This window comes from Antennarius striatus, chromosome 8 (genome assembly GCF_040054535.1).
Source record: "Antennarius striatus isolate MH-2024 chromosome 8, ASM4005453v1, whole genome shotgun sequence".
Lineage (NCBI taxonomy): Eukaryota > Metazoa > Chordata > Actinopteri > Lophiiformes > Antennariidae > Antennarius > Antennarius striatus.
In genome coordinates this window covers 6,764,963-6,786,863 of record NC_090783.1, presented here as the reverse complement: position 1 = coordinate 6,786,863, position 21,901 = coordinate 6,764,963, and the positions used below count along the sequence as shown (strand labels likewise).

Sequence of the window (21,901 nt, the reverse complement as noted above, 5' to 3'; positions counted from 1 at the left end):
TGACAGCCAATCAAGGGCCGCTCGTGTAGTGTAAAACCAATCATCTAGGAAGTGGGCGGGACCTCAGACTGTTGCTAGGGTATGTCCGCGATGACTTTAACACGGTCAAACCAGTCACAGTGGACCTCATCGAACTCAGCTTTCCATAGGTCAACATGCAGAGAGACTACGCCCATAAGCTTCTGTGATTGGACAAAGCTGCTATCACTCGCGTCCCCTGAGTTTTGTTGGGTGCTGTTGATACTAACTAGTTTGGAGTCACCAAGACTCAGAACTGGTCATAGCAGCGTCAATTCATCTCTCTAACACAGTTTTTAAATTTCCATTCCATTACTTCATGACTTGTACATTAGTGTAAATAGAATCCTTCTATTTTTATAACGAGACAACAACAAGATGGAACTTAATTCTCTTTTAATTCTACTGGAGGCTGCAGAGTACTTGGAAAGAAGAGACAGAGGTATTTTGAGCTAAATTGAGAAATTGACCCAAGACTTTTTGGATAATAGTTTTAATGGACATTTAGGACGGCAGCTAGCTTCATAACATAGTCAACGTAAAGTTCTAACGTGTCCTGCCATAGTGCAGGTATGATGTCACTTTACAGACAATGGGACGTAGGCAGGGAATGAGTGCAGACTCGACCTAGTAGCTTACATAGTAGAAAAGCAAACAAAAATATTTCATTATCTTGACTATGTCATGTATTTATCAACTTTGTTCGCGGTATTTCCAATCTGAGATGTGTTATACATGTTCGTAGTGCAGTTTGTATTCGTTTCGGTTCTTCAGAAATTAGTAAAGAAGAGTAACATTGAAAATGTGAACCAGTATCATCATGACAGATACTCCTAAATTGTGACTGTGACAAATGCTAACCTTACTTATCTGTTATATCGTGTTGTTAGCTTTGACGTTAGCAACAACATTGTGGATCGATCACTGCTTGCTCCTATTGAAATGACATGTTCATCTCGGTGTTTCCCTAACTGTCTCGATGACAGCATGTTTGTATCGTTGTATCGTAGACCACACAGTACATTAACATTCATTTTATGTCCCCCCCCCCTATCCCCCATAACAGAGGCAGAACATGGTTATGCGTCTGTTTTACCGTACAGTAGCGACTTTGCCAGAAAGAAAACGAAAGCTTCGCCAATTTCCAGAAAAACTCAGAACAATAGGTAAATATACGTCTTGTTCTTCTTTGTTTCTTGGTTTAAATGCCAGTTTCTATAAATGCATTCAGATGTTTATGCAGGAGGGTCGAGCTGTTTGCATGCACACTGCCATCTTTCTTCTGTCTGGGTTGGGCTTTCGCTCTTGTTTTGGTTTCTCCAATACACACTGCCACGCGTACACTGTTAACCCCGCAGCTGCTCTCTTTCTGCCTGACACACACACACACACACACACACACACACACACACACACACACACACACACACACACACACACACACACACACACACACACACACACACACACACACACACACGCACACACACACACACGCACACGCACGCACGCACGCTCGCACTCGAGCACACACGTTCACTGAGGGTTCATGGTGTTTTTCACCGTAGATCAAAGCTTCACATCCCAGTGTAGACCTCTTTTCACTCACTCCCCATTAAACATTGATTAAAGCAGGTTATCCCAAGTTTGACCCTCCACCGCCCCCCCCCATCATTATGTTGTTACAGTGCGCATATAACAAAGATACAGCTGAAAGGTCTTAAAATAACAGAATGTGTGGAGTTTGGCTTTGCGTTTCTTATGCGGCTCAAGTTGATTTGAAGTCAACATATAAACATTAAATTCTTAGCCGTTGAAATGTTAAAAGCCTGTTCAGCCTGAGCTGCTGAAAGGCATTTTATTAGAGGTGACATTACTTTCATCGTACATTAGTGTGTGTTGGTGCAGTGGTTAGCACTGTTCTGTTAGCACATTGTTCTGTGTGCTCCCAAAAACACGCTTTATGGTCATGTTGTCTCTACAGTGTCCGTACGTGTGAAAAAATAAAAATGTGATCTTTTTAAATCAGATTTGGGCCTCTTTCCTATGTGTCCCTAAACAGATGTACAGTATATCTGATTCATGGTAGTGCAACATGAAAGCCAACAGAATTAATGTGATTTTGCTCATACGCATGTCGTAAGACTGGAGAGGAGAGATGATGACATAAATGCAGATTATCAAATGTTCATTAGCCAGACATCCACTGCTATAATTTAAGAGCTCACGATCTACGAATAACTTTAGATGCTGGGTTCACACCAGCCATTTCATCACTATGTTGGTCTTGAGTGTTGGAAATCGGTGAATCCCTTTACCATTACATTCTGATTTAGATCTTATGCAATCCATGTAAATACTTTCAATCAGCTTATTTTCTATATTTTTAAAAGTGTAATCATTCTTATGTCAACAGTAAATGTATTTTTTTATTCAAACTTATTTGCCAAACATGTCCACGTTAATCCAGTTTTTCTCCTAAGAGCTCTTGTCCTGTTGTCAAATATTACTTTGTGTCGTAATAGTAAATTACATCATTGCACGTACAGCACGTTATCATCATCTCACTGTATTTTACTATGTTTAGTCTTATTATTTAGAATATGGTTTTTGCATTTGTCACAAATGTGAACTCAGTTTCCGATGAAGTAACTGAGTCAGACTTTTTGTGTGTGGGTTGGGGTGTGCATGGCAATGTGGCAGGTGGGTGTGGTGGCTGAAACAAGACAGCTACACACTACCACAAACAACGTTGGGCTTCATGCATCAGAGATTCTTTCCCCAAATTCCTCAATTTCCTTTACGCTCTCCAGGTTTTTTGACCCCCTCAGGATAATTGGAACAGTTAAATAAAAATACTTTTATGTTTGACCTTAAACTGTTCTTTCATTGAGAATGAATCCAGTTCTATGAGGACAATGCCTTGCTTTGTACAACCAAAAATGGGCGTTGAGGGGTTTGATGTCCCGATCAAAGCCTTGTTATCTGTTTGACCAAATCAAAAAAAGCAATTTATACTAAGGTAGAAATATTCAGGACAAACAAACAAAACAGTTGGGCCTCCATTTCTGCACACACAAAGAATGCATGGTGGGGTTTCTTCTGCAACTGTTCTGAAATGTAAATGCGTCTAAAAATAGACAGAGACGTGTTTGTTTGTTTTTATTATTGACTTACCTGCTTCTCTTTGTTAAACTGGATATGATAATAAAAACAGTATTTCGGTTCAGGTAAAGAATTTATTGATCCCAGAAGGGACCCTGCTTACCCTGACGTCCCTTCAATACGACAAGCTTTGACTGTGTTACATTTCATTAAAGGTTGATATCAGATTTGTTATGTCGGCCTTGATCGTAGGAACGAGTTTATGATAGCAGAGAGAGATCTTTGCATTATATTTACATAACATGCAAAGGTGCTTGTAAGTACATTACCAACTACTGTTAATACAGGCCTCTGTGCATCCCCACCTAGTGCAGAATGACAGTATAGTCATGTCCTCTGTCACATCTGAGGCCTTTCAATGATTTATGAGTGTTTGAATCACACAACCTTCTCTGTGATGGGATACAGTGTTGTTTTGCATTTTGGATCAGATTACTTGAAGCAGTGCAAAATCTGGTGTTCCTTCTGGGATGATTCTGTGCAAGTGCAACATTACCCCAGTCGCACTGTTGGCTTGTGCTGTGCAGAAGTCTCAACCTTCCTTGGTACAGCTGTGGGAACCAATATGCCTCACAAGCACAAGGGAGGCTCTGAAAAGGCCTGTTGTCCGTATGGCCTTTTGTTGTGTCTGTTTTTGTTTTTATTGCCATGGTATCCATGGCGGTCTCATGAACAGAGGGCTTGTTTCAGACTGACTGCAGTGCTCTTCCTGCTCTTGGTTGCACATCAGGATTGGGGCTGTCCCTGGAATAGCTCACACGCTGAAGAATTCTGCAGCGTCTAGGCCTTCAGACGTCCGATTGTGTTTTCAAGCAGCGTCTTTGCTGCTGTTGGGTCAGCGTGCATCAACAAGTGCAGTGCATGCATGCTGTTTGTGTGAGGAGGGGGTGGGATGAGGGGGTGTTGTGCGGTGTCAGAGATTCGACTCTTTCTCGCGGAGCACTCGTTGCTCTCTGCTACATCTCTGTGACAGAAATCTTAGAGCAGGGCTAGGAATTTAACCAAAAATGTATCAGAACCACATCAAGTTCAGTCATGCGCCTCCAATTTGTCCAACTAACAATCACTCCAAATGAAACTGAATGCAAAGTGGCATGGATGACACAAGCCCAAACACGAGGCAGCAGATAGGTCTTGAGCACAGGAGCTTGTGCCTAAAAAAGGGCTATAAAATAATTGCTTCATTAATCATAGTCAGGATTAAAGACATTGTAACTCACAGATGTCATTGATGTGTTTGTGTTGCTGATATTCCACAGTAAATGCATGAATATGCAGCAGATTTGGGCTGAATGGTAGCATTGTAGTGTTTTACATCTCCTTCAAAATGTCATTATATAGCAGTTTTCTTATTCAAAAGCCCAAAAGCCACCGTGACGCAGAAACAAATAAAAAAGCAGAAAAGAAAAAGTGCGGTGTTGTATCGTCTTTACACATTTTTTTCCCCAATGCTTCTCAGTTCTCATGTTTGTTTCACTGCTTTTGCTTTCATCTCCCTTGCATTTCGATCCATCATGTGCTTTCCAGACTTCCTACCTCGGGACTATTCATTACACCACACACAAAATCTCATCTTCATTTATTTGATGTTTCTTTTTTGTTATATTCTGAAGGTAGTTAAAACCGTGCTCCCCTGCCACTGATCCCTGACTTTTGTGTTTTTGCTTTCAGATCATCACACAACGAGCTGGAGAAACACAGGTAAGGCGACATCCTAGGCTCTTCCACCTACTGCCTTGTCAAACTCACTAGTAAATGTCTAATTTTGTTTTATTCCTCTCATTGAAAAACACCAGAAGATTTATTTAAAAATTTCCAATCGATGAATTGCTCGCATCTGAAAAGAGATACTAAACTGATTATAATAAGCTGATTTCCAGGAGTTCCATCATGTTGATTAGGTCTGTCTCCATTTCACGGATGGAATGGTTGTTACCTTGTTTGGAAAGGGAACCCTGTCAGTAATGTGATAATCCAGCCAAGACTGATGCTGTGAAGTAGGGCAGACTGAATATGGCACTCGTAGATAACACACAACTCTTCTACCCTGCCATGCACCACAATTCAGCTGTTTTGTTTTATCCTCTTTTTGGGATAAAGCACTCAGCTTGTGGTATCTTTGCTCATTTCAAAGCACATTTGTGCTCTGTTTTCAGTTCACCTACAGGGAAAGTGACTTTACATATCCAAATGGATTTCTTGAAGCAAGCCCCCCCACCCCCCTTACAAAACTAGCTAAGCTACTTTAGGGATTTTTAATTTTTTTGGTGCTTTTGTGTTGCAAGATCACTGAAAGCAAGTTCTTTAAAAAAACAACAACTGCCTGCCAGAGGGATTTAGGAAACAGCTGATGTAATCATCGTCATGTGAGTAAAGTCTGAGGTGGGTGTGTCGAGGGGGCGCATGAGTGTGACACACCATCACACACACTTCTGGGGATTGTGAATTATAAGACATGTCTGGGAATGAGTAAGAGATGTGTGTTGTTTAGAGAGAAACAAGTGCAGACATATTTGTCCCTAACCTGAGACGTCGGATGGTCACGCCGCACGTCGTTGAGACACGACTTACTTCATGTCCGATGGTGGGTGTGGTCGTTTACCCAGGAAGTGACGTTCAATCAAACTGATGAACGCAGTCGTCAGTGAAATGTTACGTAATGAGTTTACTCACATCCTTTGTCGCCATAATGGCAACAGATCTTTAGAAAAGACTTGTAGGACAGTAAGATATTTTACAATACACTCTGAGTCAAGACAGATCATTTCACTGTGACTAGTGAGGCATGAGTCAATATTAGAAAGTCCTTTGATTTAGTTGCGTTTTTGTCACTTGTGACAGTTCCTATGGAAAAATTTCAACCCTCAGTACCGATTTTTAAATGACAGCTTAACAGGTGATAAATCTTTATAATATTTACGAGCTAAAATGACTAATATTTGCTCCTCAAATGCCAGTTTGCTGATTTATTTGGTTTTGTATGGATTATATTGAATATCCTTTTGGACTACTGGTCAGACAGAAAAAAAACCTGAGGTTAAGACAGTGTCTTGGCTTTTTTATAAATCTATTATCTTTAAGACACCAAATTAGATCTTAAAATTTTATCAGGATTGATTCAAAGTAGGAACTTCATTAGGATCTGTCCTGCTGTGGGATTTCCAGTGTCCTTGGTTGATTTCTTTCTGCCTGTTCCTGATTCAAAGTCATTGAAAGTGTTCATTGGTTCTGTTCAGACAGTTTATTCAGCATCTACACCGAGTTTCAGGCCTGTCTGAAATTAATCAGTGTCATCCAAAATTTCAACTTCTTTAACGCCTGTCAAACGTCATTCCAGGGAGGTGCTGCTGTTTTAGCCCTGACTCACTGTCATTCTTTTGTACTGCGTCTGTCTGTTAGCTTTGTTTGATTGAGTGCAGAACCATCCTAGAAATACACGTCATGTGGTCAATGAGGTTTCTGATAAATGCCTGGTTAAGACACCTAAAGCGTTTAGGTGTAGTGTCAAGTATGGCTTCTTTATTGTCTAAGACGGAATAGAGAAGGCCACAATGGACAGGGGGTCTTCTTGTAAGAATAACAATATAGGACAGGTAGATACGGGCACCAAACATTTTCACTTTCTCTCCCACCATCATGTGTCCAACGACGTTATATATTTTTGTACGACTCTCCAGTCAGTCATACCAGGCTTTGTCTGTTTAAATACGTCTTCAACTTTATTTTGTAAGCAAAAGTAGAGAAAGTAAAGAACTGAAACCTCTCAATTTAATGACGTTTTTATTACAGTGCCAAAAAATGTATTGCATTTTTAAATATTCGATGTTTTTTTGTGCTTGGTAGGTATCCCTGTGCTTTCAAGTCTTCAGACAATATTGAAATGATGTCTCAGTAGCGTTTGGTGGTGCCCTGTTATATTAGAATAAGTCCTTTGGGCGCGAGCCAGCAGCGTCTCTCGGCATTGCCTGTCCTAACATAACCTGCTTCTACGCTGCAGTCAGTGGTTTCTCTGTGCTGATCATCTTATGGGTGACTGCCGCTTTTTTTTTTTTTGTTATAGGCATCATTGCATTGGCACAGGCCAGCACTACAAAGCAGCGGTGGCTTGGTGTTTCTGTGGAATCAAATGATAAATATGTGGCTGGCGTCTGCCAGTATTGCTTTCTTCTTATTTCTGACTCGACTGGATCACGCCTGTGACGACTCACCCACGCCACAAGTTTCCTTTTTAGAAAAGCCAAGAAATTGTGAAAGTACAGAGGTTTTCTTTTCCCCACATGTCACCTGTTTACAGGAAATTTGAGTCCGTTTGTGTCAGACCTGCATGCATCCTATTTTTGCGTTGCTTTCCTCGATGGAAAAAAGAATTTTGAGGTGCTATTTTTATCCCTCTAGCCTCAGACATCACCCATTGCTGTGTGCTCTCAGTTCTTTTTCGGAATTCACTTGTAATGACTTTGCACATTAGTTTCAACACATACTACTCTCTTACACTGAATGTCATAATGCAGATAATGTGCAGTAATTGCATGGCACACTTTTAACTTGAAATTTAGATGCGGGGACACGGGATCAAGCGCTCAGGTTTTTTTTTCATATGATCTACTCTCTAATTAAATTTACTGTCACAGTGTAGTCTGTGAGTAATTTCAAGTGAAGCATTTGCATGTATGTCCATAGGCACAGCCTGGAACCTGACATAGCTGTCTGACTTACGGTGGTTTGTTTTAGGAGTGAGACCCATGTATACTTCACCTCCCTGTGTTCCAATCTTTGTTTCTTCCTTTCTCCACAGGCCACATCTGTTTTTTCTCTGTTGACTTTTTCTTCCTCCTCATTCAGGCTCTCCTTTGTCAAGCCCTGAAAGTGTCTGAGTCAGCAGAAACCTAAGGCAGAGAGGAGGGGAAGGGCGAAGGTCCCTTTTGACATAAAACGTTTGATAGGTCCTTGGTAGTGCTCCAACCAAACCCCGTGTATTTTTCTGGTCCGAGGTACAGATGTTCTCAGCATTTTAATGTGAGTTTTAAACTATGCATACACAGAAGCAAAGTAGGGTGACTTATGTTCACATCCTGTTCTTACTGATACATCCTGTTAAAATGTCATGCAAGTGATACATAAATGTCGTGTAATCTGCCTTTATCTTTATGCCTTCTTGTTTGGGTTTTGGTGTAGTGCTCACATGGTCACATGATTCCACATGAGCATTTTTACTTCCTCACGTACTTCTCTCTCAGTCACCTAAAGTCAAAGGTTGACTGTGAATTGTACCATGTGAAAAACACGTCATTTTTGCCCAAGTGGATATGTGTAACACTTCCATGTGGAACAGAAAGAATAGGCCTATGAAAAAACGGGGTTCTTGTTTGACTGGACATGTTCCACTTCCAGCATTTTACGTTACACCATCCCAGGATGAAGCGCAGCGAAATATTCATCTGAAGATTAATTTCTCAGGAATCTCAGACAGGCCTTGTGCCGAACAATTGTGATCAAGCTGGACCAGCCAAGTTTTCCCCATGTGAATTCAGTGTTCACAGTGTATAACGTTCCACAATGTCAAGAGGTGTGACGTACAGGACAATTCAACAGTTTGCCTAATGCTTCTTTGTTTTTCTCATTTTGGGCTCATCTTTCGCATGTGTTCTCCGAATAAAGGTAAAACCTTTATTTGGAGATAAAGGTTTTACCTTTAGTTGGAGACATCTGAAAATATGACCACAGTGTCACACCCGTTCTGAAGTCCTGGATGTTCCATTCATTCAGATGCCTGCTTTGGCACTGCTAATACTTCCTGAGGCGTCACAGCGGTGGAACAAACAGACATCCTACTACATCTTCATTGCATTCAGATGTCAGGGCGGAATACAGGTTTGCTGACTTCCACGTCTGCAGACAGATGCAGGCAGTCCACACTGTGGAAGTGACGCGAAAATACTGTGTATGTTCAAGTGTAACTATAAGTAATTTACTTTTTTGTCTAGTCTGTGAAGACGCAGCATGATTATTATGAATTTGTCTTCCTCTGGTGAAATACAGTATATCCAAATATTACTATGGGAAGTTTTCTGCATTTCCTTGAGTTGATGGGACCTAGAATTAAATGCAGACTCTGGGACAAAGAATAAGAATCATGGAGGTCAGGAGCAAAGTTCACATGTGGAATGCGTCCACCCAGAGGTCACTAGATCCTAACTGTCTCAGGTCAAGACTGTCTGTGATTGCAGGGTGGTTGGAGATATTCTTTCTGTACTTCCATAAGGCTCGATCTTTACTGCCGTTTAGCGCACCGACAGCACACCTACTTTAGGTGAGGACAGTCCTGCCTCCTCTCAGGTGTCGGGACTGCAGGTTCGACAGCCGTTCTGTGTCAGTTCACTTCACCGCCACAAAGAAGCTGATGCTTATATAAAGAGAAGTGCACGGCACATTTAAATAGGTATGTGCACAGTTTAGAAGAGGTGGCTTTCAAGGACAAGGAAAGGAGAGTCACATAAAGAAACAGAAAAAGGACTGAAGTAACAGGAGTAAACCATCGACGGCCCCTCAGGCCTCGTATAAGTCTGAAAAAGAGGAGGGGTGTAGTGGCTGCTTCGTGCTTCGAGCAGGCAGCTTGAAATTCAGGTCAGGGGAGCATACATGCATACGCTGGAATGCAGAGTTAAGTAAGAGTGGAGGTTTGATTGGGGGGGTGAGGGGGTGCGGTCTTAAAGCAAAAGCGGGGGCCTCAAAACTCACAGGCTGAGTAGAGCACTCTGCAGTAGCTTTCATGCTGGCTACTCACTTTCTTCTTTCTCTTTGCAGAGCAGGGAATCAAAGTAGATAGTTAAGATTAGGTCTCGACAGGTTGGATCAGAGGTGTTTGAGTCATTTACATTACAGCAGTAGTTTGCAACCAATCAGGTGACTGGTGTGTAACTGACACTGCACCTCTCCGATGTGAAGTTTTACAGTAAACGTAGAAACTGGAAATCGTCTCTCGTTCTAGCAGATTCCTGTATGTTAATCATTGACGGCAATGCATCATAGAGGCAGAGCGCCCCACGCCAAGGGAATGTGTTGACCTGCTTAACTTGTCTCTGCTAGTCACTCCAAGAGCAGCAGACGTACCTTGGGTGCTTGCATCTGAAGGCAATTAATATCCAGACCTGTCATTTGAATCGCGTTGACGTGATTCAGAGACCGTTTGCTCACACGCTCCCGTCTTTAAATTCATTCACACATCTGTTCACGGGTAACACCAGCGTGGACTGGATGTGCTGAGGAAGGACTTTTATAACGAGCTGAGGATTGTTTCAGCACACACATACAGACACACACGCACAAATCAAATTAATCTAATTACTTGGCATTACCCAGCATGCCCTGTTTGAATTCCACTTTGTTTTGTGGAAATACAACTATGCCGAGCAGAACAACAAGCTGCCTAGCGCTGCTGTTTCCTGTTTTTCAGTCACCAGCAAGGCATGCAGAGCTCACTCTACAAGTGGTGGAGGAACCACACCTCCCTCCGTCGGCTCTGCTGTCATGGTCATTTGCTGCTTTGCGTGAGAGCAGAGTCATGTGAGAACGAGCTCTGTGTTACTGCCATCAGGAGACCGTGTTTATGTGGGACTCCTATTTGTCTGTCTCGTCTTGCAGTTGTCCCTGCATGCAGTGGGAAGGGTGGGTGGGTGTGGTGTTCCCCGTCAGGGAAAACAAATAAAACTCAAGCAAGGAGACTGACATTTCATATCAGCGTGATAAAAACATGTTGTGTCTCCTGCCAGTCTCAGGTCCCGCAGAGGAGGGCGTCACCGCAAACCTCTGGGACAGGTTTACAAGCACGAGCCTCACGTCTGTTCCGTCTGACAGAGCCTCAGATCTTAAATGTAGACTTAAGGGCAGGAGGGTGACAGGGAGACTGATGGAGGGCTGATGAAAGTGTGTGCTGTTTGTCAGCAGGCCCATAGATAGGGTTCCTAATAAGAATCTTTCATCATACACCTTTTACTCCCTGGGAACACGCCAGACAGAACTACTGGAAACCCCAAACCCCAATTTATAGGACATAAAGTTTGTTGTACCCCACATTAATGTAAAAAAGAAACCCTGAGTAACAGCTTTTTTATATTTTTTATCATTCTTCTATCAGAGTATTTGCTGATTTGTTGCCTCAGAACCAGATGCGCAAACAGGTTTTAGGCCCTACAGGGGAGGTAATGAAAACAATGGTGATTAAGTTATTACCTGAACTGACTTCCTGGTTCGAATTTACTTAGAGGTTAAGGTTACACATCCGAAGAGTCTGAGACACTTCCTGATTGTTTAGGAATTCTTTTGGGTGAATCTTTCCAGATATGTGTCATTCATGATTTAAAAAAAAAGCATACTGATCTGGAATTAGCTTGTCTAAGCCCTTAAATGGCAGATTTGCTCATTGTTACGTCGGAGATGTTGACAGAAAAATTAATACGTCTCATTTTTACATTGAATTACGTATTTATGGTGTTCACCTATAGCTGAACAGAGAAGGCGCTGAAGCCCTCATACTGTTTTCTTGTCAGTTTAAACAAAGCCAACAACCCTGGAGAAGCACTGTCTCTTCTTCAAATCCAACAGGGAACGACCAGAGTCGGTTGTAGTTTGAGGAGGAAACCGTGGCTGAGAGAATTTGGAACTTTGCCAGACGAGCGACTTGGTCCTGAGCGTAGGAATCGAGGAATGCGCTGGGCTGCCGTGAGCTCATTAAAAAGTGAAGCGAGTGATGGGTGAAGGTCCACTGTTTGCACTGGCTTACCTCCTCAGACCCTGAAGCTGTTTGTGCACCAAACAGGACTCCGAACCCAGAGACTTTTGAGTGTGAACATTGTGAAAATGATCCCGCATTGTGCATCCATCAGACACGTGCTGTGCAGGTACACCGCTCACCTTTGACTTTAGCAGAACTAAAGGACATTTCACAGTTGTTCCCCCTCCCCCAAAAGAAAAAGGCCCAGGATGTGAGCACACACTTTATGTGAGGGAAAGGCATGGTCTGTGCCCAAGAACCTTGAAGAGCAAGTCAGCAGTTTAATTAGTTCATTCCAGTTTCAGGACGATGCAGATTTCAGAGAAAAAGTTCCTTTTTTCTCTCCTCTGCGTTTGCTTTGTTTTGGCATTGAAAGAGAGGGGCGAGGGGGAGAAAGGGAGGAAAGGAGGGAGGGAGGGACACAGATCAGACACAGATCAGAAACAAACCATCCCGTGGTACCGTGCACGTGAGAACGGTCAGGTGGTCATATCCTTGCAGACGTGACTGCAGAGCCAATCAGATTTCACTCTTAAATCCTCTGCTGCAGAGCAAGATTAGTTTCTTTGTGTTTTTCTGGTAACATTTATTTTTAGCAGAGTGCAATCATATTTATGCTATTTGAGTGTTTTGGTTTGAAAAACATCTGAGTTTCCATCATTCATTGACGCTCGCAAGCCAGGAATCTGCCTTAAATACAAAACCCTTGTGTGAGGATACACCAAAAGCCAACTTTGACACCATCCCCAGCAGGAATATGAAATGAACTTCCTATTTTCAAGCCAAATTGGAAAATTTATAGCGATTCAAAAACCACATTGGCCAGGGGGGTAAACCATCTGCTCTCCTTAATGCACACACAGCATTGCTGTTGATCTGGTGGCGAGCTCACATGGCTGTTTGAGGCAGATCTGAAATGAAAAACATTGCGTGACCGGGACTCAACTTAGGAATAACAAACGTGAGTGAGGGAGGGTCCCGAGTCCTGACCCCGAGCTCCAAATAGTCTGTGCACTCTTGAAGGAAAATAGCGAGTGTATCTCTTGGCACATGTGCTGGAGGAGGTGGGGGGAATGGTTGGCTGTCACTGAAACACTTCCAGGTTTAATTAGACCCTTTCTTGTTGATATGTATCACAAACGTGAAGCTAATCTCGTAGAAGTCACAGTCAAAACAGACTGGAAACAGGCATTCAGTGTTTAAGGCAAGGCTCGGGATGAACAGAGAGGTCCAGCCCGGACTTGTTGAAACTGTGATGGCAATGTTAAAGTGGATTGTTAGATAGGCAGAGTGATTTTGACGTCAATTCAGAAGCAGCTATAGGAGCGTTAGGAAAGAATTGTGCTTCTGATGAGGTGGTGTTCCGTTTTTAAAACCACTTAAGTTTTCCCCTCTTTTGGACCTGCTAGCCATTCAACCACCTGTTTTTGAAAACTGCAGCCACAAACCAGACTCTGGTGGATCTGCTGCCAACAATGGGCTGAAGAAACCTTTTAGTTTGTTTTAAGAGTAGTTCATGGGACCAAGACTTTGGTGTACCTCATGTGAGAATACAGCCACCAAAGCAGAAGCAAAGAATTCATGGTTGGTTTCCACATTTCCAGCTTTTGTACTAAGCTAAGCTAACTGGATAGGAGCTACAGCAGACCAGCATGACTTAGATGACTTGTCTTGATGTGAGATCATATAAAATTTCTATGGCCTTACATTTCCTTCTTTTGAAATTAGATTTAATACCTCTGGTTTTTTTTTCTTGTCACAAGGTAAATTCTAGTTCAATCTTTGTCCCCTTCATTCATTGATATCCTGAGATGATTTTATGTGTATCTTCTGCATGTCAGGTAGTTTAGGGTTGGGGTTGGGGGGGTAGGTAGACAGAGTATTCAGAGAACGCCTTGTTTTTGTTTTTCATTACATGAGAGGCTGGGTGGGGTGGGGGGGGGGTTAAGGTGCAAGATGGTGGCTCATTGGCTCAAGTTACCCTCTGGATGATGTGTGTGGAGCACAGCCTAGTGCAGCTGAGCACACTACACTCAAAGAGACCTTTTTTTTTCAAGCCCCAAGAAAAAGTCATCCGCTCGGTCAGACCCCTGCTCCTTCCTGCCCTGCTTCCCTCCGGCCCTGCTCCAAGTGCTTCTTGTGGCCCCGACCAGAGCAGGCTGGATGTGGACCCCCGCCCCTGTCCTCAGAAGACACTTGTTTTCCAGTGGGATGTGGGTGTGTTGGTGTTGGCAGTGTGGAGCAAAGGGGTGGAGGGGTTCACTGCCGGAGGGGTGCGAGGGGTAGGGGGGGAAGGGCAGTTGCCCCCTGGGAGGGGAGGAAAGAAAATAACAAGAGCACTTTCACACGCCCTTTTTTGGGGGGGGGGTGGGAGGGTGAGGTGGAATGCCTGTATGCACCTGTAGAGGTAATGGTTTAAAGGATTTTCCATTTATGTATTAGAATCCTGTGCATTTTTATTGTTAGAATCACATCCCAGGAAATTAAAGATCCAACCAATATTTATGTCTTTGGAATTATCATGTTTAGCCACTGAGATTCTGTTACCCGTAGGCCATCTCTGACTTACCTCTAAACAAACTGGGCCAGTCTGAGGGTCTTTCTTTATACGACAAGCACCGGCTACGCCCTTCCTGAAAAAGAAACAGGAGAAAGATGAAGTGTGTTCTTGTTTGCTGGCTGATTTCTCTGGTCTGCAGGGCTCTCCAGTTCGCCTGTAGAAAAGTTCATTTCTCTCGTTTGGTTTTATTGTGGTTGCATTGTTGGAGTTTGTTTACCATTCAGCCAGAGTTAGCCAAGGGAACGAGAGAAAAGGGGGGTGGGGGTAGCCCAGAACAAAGAAACGGTTCATGGACAAGCTTGACTAATGGAAGATTAAAAAGCCTTTATGAACAAACCTGAATGCACCAGGGAGAGACTGGGGAGGTAATCTGATGATAAAAATGTTGTGCATAAAAGCAATGCTTTGAAACATCCATGTGGTCGGTGAATGTCTGCATAGAGATAAACTCTTCATCACAATGGATGAATTAAACATCTAAATGCTGCATCCAGTGAGCTGTTTATTTGTGGATCTAGGGTTATTGGCCTGTTGGGTTTTGGCAGGGCTGCAGGGCATTCTGGGAGCACAGTTCTTGAGCAGCCAGAGCAGATGAGAAGCTTCTCACGGCGTCTTATTTTGGTAAAAAAAATTATTTTTGCACCTGGTTACTGTAGATTTACGAACTCTGTCCGGGTTCTATTTAGGTCAATGTGTTGCACTTTCACCACACATACAGAAGCAGGAGTGAACAGTCTTATTTTTGTAAAGCAAACAGGTTTTTGGTGGATATTTATTCACATAGGCAGACAAAAATTATTAGTTAAGTGTGGAAACAAGACAAGTGAGGCCCTGTTGGCTCGTTCACATGTTCCACATGTGGGTTGTGTAGTGAAAACAGCTCCTGTTGATGATGAAACATGCAAAATTTATAATAGGAATAAGCTGAGGTCAGCAGAAGTTTCCCTGTAATGCTAAATAGCATGAACTGTTTTCAGCATTTGGTTCTAAATATGGGTGTTTGTGTTGCAGACGGATGAGGATGTGATCTCTATTCAACCCGTCTTTGAGATGAACCGTGGAAAAACACATTTGAAACAAAGCTTGTAGAACATCAGCCCTGATCATATGCAGTCGCCGTTCTTTACTGTTTGGTTGTTAGTGTAGATGCCCATCATTTTTCTGCTTGAGGATGCCCACTAACTGACCCATATCAACCTTGTCCTTGTGTGTTTGCAGACGTGCCAAACTACGGCTGTACCTGGAGCAGCTGAAGAAGCTGGTGCCTTTAGGTCCAGACAGCACGAGACACACCACACTGAGCCTGCTAAAAAGGGCTAAGATGCACATTAAGGTATAAAAACCCCAAAGTCCAAAATGAAAGACGTGTTTGCAACGTTTCCATTTGTTCCATTGTGAATCGTTAAGATAAGCTAGCCGTTAACTCAGCAAGCAAAAATGCCAAGTCTCTGCTGGCACCGCCTCATTAAATTTTAGGGTTTGCTTTTTGTCTGTCTCATATTGTTGGCAAAAGAATCTTTGGTTTCTAAACTGTAAGTGAGACAAAATCTACAATTCAATCAAGTCCATCTGAGCTGTTTTGAAAACTTCCTTCTATTTTCACATATTTGCAGACTAAACAAAGAATTTGTTCATCAAAAAAAATATTGACAGCGTGTGAACGATTGTGAGCTTCATGAATACACTTGTCAGGCTCAACTTGCCTTTGCAGGATATTTAATAGCCGATCTTCAGGACATAATTGGATGTTAGGATTCTCAAAGTCTTTTCATGGACCATTACCTTTTTGCAGCTCACACACACACACACACACACACACACACACACACACACACACACACACACACACACACACACACACACACACACACACACACACACACACACACACACACACACACACACACACACACACACACACACACACACACACGTGAGACGCTGTTAACAAAATTAGACCAGCAGTGTAGAAGGGTGTAAAATATATTTAAACCTCAGCTTTGTAGAGATGTATTTACCTGTAATGTCTCATGGGGGGCAGACTGTAAATTAAAGCACAGTATAGGACACTGTATTCAACTGACTGTTTACAGCAACAGTTTTCATTTTAACCCTTCATTTCCTGTTCATCATGCACAGCCCTTCTGTAGAGACGAATTTTCCTAATATGCGTCATTACATTGAGTCTTCTTAGATCACAAGCGTCCCAGATCTACCTTTGATTCACCACAAAAAACTTTCATGTGCAAATAACTACAATATCTCAGCTCATGTTGAGCCAAAGATGTAAGAGTTTATTTCTTTTTTCTAATCTGCAGTACAAACCATGCATACTCACACTGCAACTTCCTTCGTACGTACTTGAATTTGATATTGTTGAATGAGATCTTTCTATATTTTTTACTAATGTGATTGGACAAATGATGCAAAACAAAACCTCTGTCAGAATCCCTCTGTTTTGGTTTTATGACATCATTAGCAGCATCTTTACGATATGAATGAATCCCAAATGATCATATAATATACAGTATATAATGATATATAGTAACACACACAGGAATGTAGAGGAGATATGTCAACGTTTGGGTTTCTCTAACGTTGTCATTGCGTTCTGGCATCAATCTGTGTGTCTGCAGAAGTTGGAGGAGCAGGACAGGAAGGCTTTAAACGTGAAAGAGCAGCTGCAGAGAGAGCACCGCTACCTCAAACGTCGCCTGGAGCAGCTCTCTGTGTCCGGATCCGTGGAGCGCATCCGCACTGACAGCATGGGCTCCACCATCTCCACCGACTCGGAGCAAGGTGCGCTCACTTTCAGCTCTGCATGTGCTACTGAAAACACGCATGTTGAATGTTTTCAGAAAATTATTAATAATGTACAACTCTACTTCATAACAATTGCATTGGGATTTTGGTCAATCAAAATCAAGTGTGGTAATAAAAGATTGTCACATTTGATTCAGGTAGACTCTATGCCTGATCGCTAATGATGACAAAACAATGTGTTTACCGTTCCTGTGTGTTTGTCAATGGATGGAGATCAACAATGTGAGAATAAAGACCTGCCTGTTGGCTCAGGGTTAATGGCTGCTGAAGACTGGCTTTAATTCCCAGGCACAGCAGGCTCCCTAATAAATATACCCACAGCTAGGTGGAAATTAACAGTTTCCCCCCCTATTGCTTTGTTTTCCAATGTGCACCAAAAATAACCTGGTGCGTTTTCGTCTGGCGTACAGAGGTGGACATCGAGGGTGTGGAGTTCACGCCGGTGGAGGCGGACAGCGTGGACAGCATTAGCGAGGGCGAGGAGGAGGAGGATGACCACTACAGCCTCCAGAGCAGCTCCAGTGACACCAGCTACACAGCTCCACATTCCCACAGACTGCAGCCACACCACTGTTAAGGTGCCACGTGGAGCATCCATCTACTAGCCATCTTTTCCCCCCCCTGTGCTTCCCTCCCTGACAATTTTCAAAACGCCAACGCCGCCCACTACCGACATCCAACCGGTGGTCCACCCTGAAATCTAGTCCTCCTTTCCTCGACCCGGGTCTCCAGGAAGCACATGGGGCTAAAATGCCACTGACGCCTTCCTGATCCCCTTGACCACTGACCCTACCTCACCCTACTGTATCCTGCCTGACCCCGCCTCTCGTGCCACACCCCCTACCCTCGCACTGACCACACAAACCCTAGCTAGTGTCGTGCAGGCTCAGAAAGGGCGTGGCAGAATTTGTTGTAAATGGGGACTTCTGTGGTGTGATGGACGGCTTTGACTTGTTAATTATATGTTTGTGTGTATGTATATATGCGTGTGTGTGTGTGTGTGAATGAGGGAGTTTACAAGAGATCAAATGATTAATCTCATTTATATAACGCAACAATACACAGGAAGGGTTTTGCACCGGTTTCGTGACGTAAAAAGGAAAAAGGCTTCTGTTTATTCTGCAGTAGATGCAACAGTTCTTTACAACATATGCTGTCTTTACACAAGAAGATTTACAGGAGCTGCTGTCGAAACCCTCGACTGCTGAGAAGTGGTCAAAGGTTTTATCAGACGTTTGACATTTTGGGAAACATATTTGTTCGTTTAGGTGTGAGGTACCAACAGAGCTGAAGCTAGCCGCTAAATCGCTCAGCATAAATAAAGAAAACTTAGCAGAGCCAGATTAGATCTCGTCTTCAGCTGCTCTACTGCCTTGCGGGTCAGGGGTGTTGCTGGAGCTGATTCCAGCTGACTACGGGAGAGAGGCAGGGTATACCCCGAACACATCGCCAGCGAATTATGGTCTTAGTTTCATCTAATTTTTCCAAAAAGTCAAACGACTCTTTTCAACTCCTGCACAGCAGTTCTCACCGCTCAACGTAAAATATAGCCTTTTTCAAATTGCTGTTACCGAATGAGGCTCGTTACTAAAGAAGTGAAAGAGTGACAGAGCTGTAGCAGAGGAGACAAACAAACCCTTTTGTCTCTCTCTGGTTGGGATGCCTAACCACTACTCCACACTACTGACCACTACACTATACCTCCCAATGGTGTGGATGGACTTTGTCAGATAGAAAGGCTCAAAACTAAAACTCTATTCCACAAAGATTGGTTGAATTCTTTCATCTCCTCAGTAGCAAATTGATGTAGCAATAAAAACAACAGAAAGACCCTTCATCTGAGTGTTTAAGAGATCTGATGCCACAGGGGACTGTTTTCTTTTCCCCTTTTAACCCCACAGATGACAAGTGGGTGCTAACAGAAAGGCCACTTCACCAGCAGATTCTTTTCTCTACTCCCAAAGCCATTTACCCAGGAGTCACATTACTCTGCAGCTTTGTCACTCTTTCATGTTATTTTCCTGTGTGTCTGGATTTTGTTTTGTTTCAATTAACAAGTCAAAGCTGTAAAAATGTGGAGAGAAAATATTTCAACGTGAACAGAGCCAGCTCCAATGGTTTGTTGTCTGTATTAGCATTAGGAAACTAGTCCCAAATGGTTGGACTTTCTATTTCCATAACAAGACCCACTTTACTTTCTATTGTTTGGCTTATTTCTGGAGCATATGGGTACTGCTGAAGACCAATGTAGATGCAATCTCTTCCCTAACACGTCTGTAATTTATGCACAATAGTCACTATTGACGGAGGAGGTGCTTCTGTCGCACTCTGACCATTTATCATTAGGTCCCAGTTTCTTGCGGTCTTTTGAGCTTGGTGTCCCAACACTTAAAAAAAAAAAAAAAAAGACCTTCCAGGCCTCCATGGCAGGTCTCGCCAAAAAAATTAAAAACTACAAAAGACTCAAAAGAAAACGAACAGACAAAAAAAAAAAACGTGAATACGTGAATAAGAGAAGCTACTTGTCACTCTAAGTGATGTTAGCCAGTGTAGTCTATATTTCTTGTATTAAATTTTTTATTATATTTTCCTAAATGTTCTCTTGTAATTAAAAAAGACAAAAAAGAGTGAGTATATCTATCAAGCTATGTATATCTATATATATATGTATATATATACATATACATATATACGTTTGTGTGTGTGTGTGTGTGTGTGTGTGTGTGTGTGTGTGTGTGTGTGTGTGTGTGTGTGTGCAGGTGTGTCTATACTGTATATATATATGTATATGTATATATATGTATATATATAGACACACACATATATTAATATATGTATATATACAGTATAATGCATGTATATATACATATATACAGTATGTATATACTGTATATATGCATGTATATATATATGTATGTATGTGTATATATGTATACACACACACACACAGTGCGCCTTCATTCCTCACGGTTAATGCGTTCCAGGAACCATATGCAATTAACGAATTCCGTGATAGAATGACAAACTATTAACTTATTTTTTGCGTTAATTTAAACATTTATGACCCTCCTCATACTGATATTAAACCACCTTCTATCTGTATTTCTTTTCCCACACTCTTATCAACTGTTTAAAGCACTTTTGTGTCCCATGTAAGTCCGAGACTCACCGAACTAGCGCAGTTCTGGATGCCGTCAGCCAATAGAATGCGCGAACAGTATCACGTGACTGCCTACCAAAAATCCACGATGAGGTGAAGTTGTGAGCATTAATGCGCGAGGGCGCACTGTGTGTGTGTGTGTGTGTGTATATATATGTGTATATATACAGTATATACAGTATATATATGTATATATATATGTGTGTGTGTGTGTGTGTGTATATATATATATGTGTATATATGTGTATGAGAGAATGAGAGACAGACAGATATGAGGCCAGGCTTGTTGAAGAGAGAGTGGGGGCAGGGGAGCTGATACACTGGCCCCTCTCACTTGGGTGACTCTCCTGCTGTCATTCTGTGCCTTGGTAAGCCTTTGACCTTTGACCTCCCTCCCACCTCCCCACTCTCAGTCCCTACTCAGGTCAAACCCCACCCCATCCTGTCACCTTCCCTCCTCTCGTCTCCTGACGGGGTGTGGGGGGAGCTAGAGCCCCGATTCCAACCCTCACCACGCCAAAACACTTCCATGAGCAAGGGCACTTGAAGAGAACATGTCATTTTAAATACTTTTATTTAAAAAAATAGACCCATTGGTCTCTACTGAGAAGCCGTGGTCGTTGTAGTTTTACACCCTTGTCCAGGCACTTCCCACCCCCTTGACATGTGCACGACTCCCAGCACCACCTCTGTCAGAAAGTTCACCACACACTGGTAAACTCCCATGGCAGCTTCCAGTCTCCCCAAATGGTCAACAACAGGGTTGAAAACTTCTGGGCTTGAAGCATGTGTGTATTTTATTCTTTTTTTTGTAATTTTACTATTCTTGCATGTTAACTATGTGTTTGTTGAGCGGGTGTCACTGGGAGTGGAGAGATAAAAGAACAATCCAATCAACGGCAGCTTAAGACGTTATCCTCTGCGCTCCCAGTGGTCCATCCCAGAAATAGTGTTACCCATCGATCAGGGGACCTCTTGAGACACAGCAATATTACCATCTTGTGCTTTCTGAGTGAGGGGGGGGGGCGGGAAAGGGGTTTTCAGACAAGCAGGTGGTTTTTGCTTTGACTCTGTGGTGCATTTTTTTTTTTTTTTTGTGACCAACTCAATATTTTGTTTTGATAAAATTTACCTCCTATCTGCACTCTCTCCACACACTGCAGGAGGGCAAAAGAAGTTGAATGAAAAAGCTTTTTGAAAAAGCTGGTTTTTCTCTCTTCTTTTTGTCATTCAGAGTTTACATTCATGTCAAACGATTTGTACATGACTGTGTGTAGCAAAAAAAAAAAGTCCTTATTCAGTTTGTTGGTTTAAATGAACAAATTGGTAAATCATATATTAATGGCATCAAAGTTATTCTCTAGCACAGAACCTCCCCGTAGAGAAGAAGTGACGGAGTCAATGA

At 42.6% G+C, this 21,901-nt stretch overlaps 1 protein-coding gene across 1 annotated transcript; it reads left to right on the top strand.

Annotated features, from left to right (window-relative positions):
* The first annotated feature begins 265 nt into the window (after nt 1–265).
* mxd4 (MAX dimerization protein 4) lies at nt 266–19,998 on the top strand. The gene is made up of 6 exons (XM_068322617.1): nt 266–460; nt 1,085–1,184; nt 4,855–4,884; nt 15,732–15,846; nt 17,150–17,312; nt 17,747–19,998. The coding sequence occupies exons 1-6, from the start codon at nt 397–399 to the stop codon at nt 17,911–17,913; spliced, it is 639 nt and encodes a 212-aa protein (XP_068178718.1). The 5' UTR covers nt 266–396; the 3' UTR covers nt 17,914–19,998.
* The last annotated feature ends 1,903 nt before the right edge of the window (nt 19,999–21,901 follow it).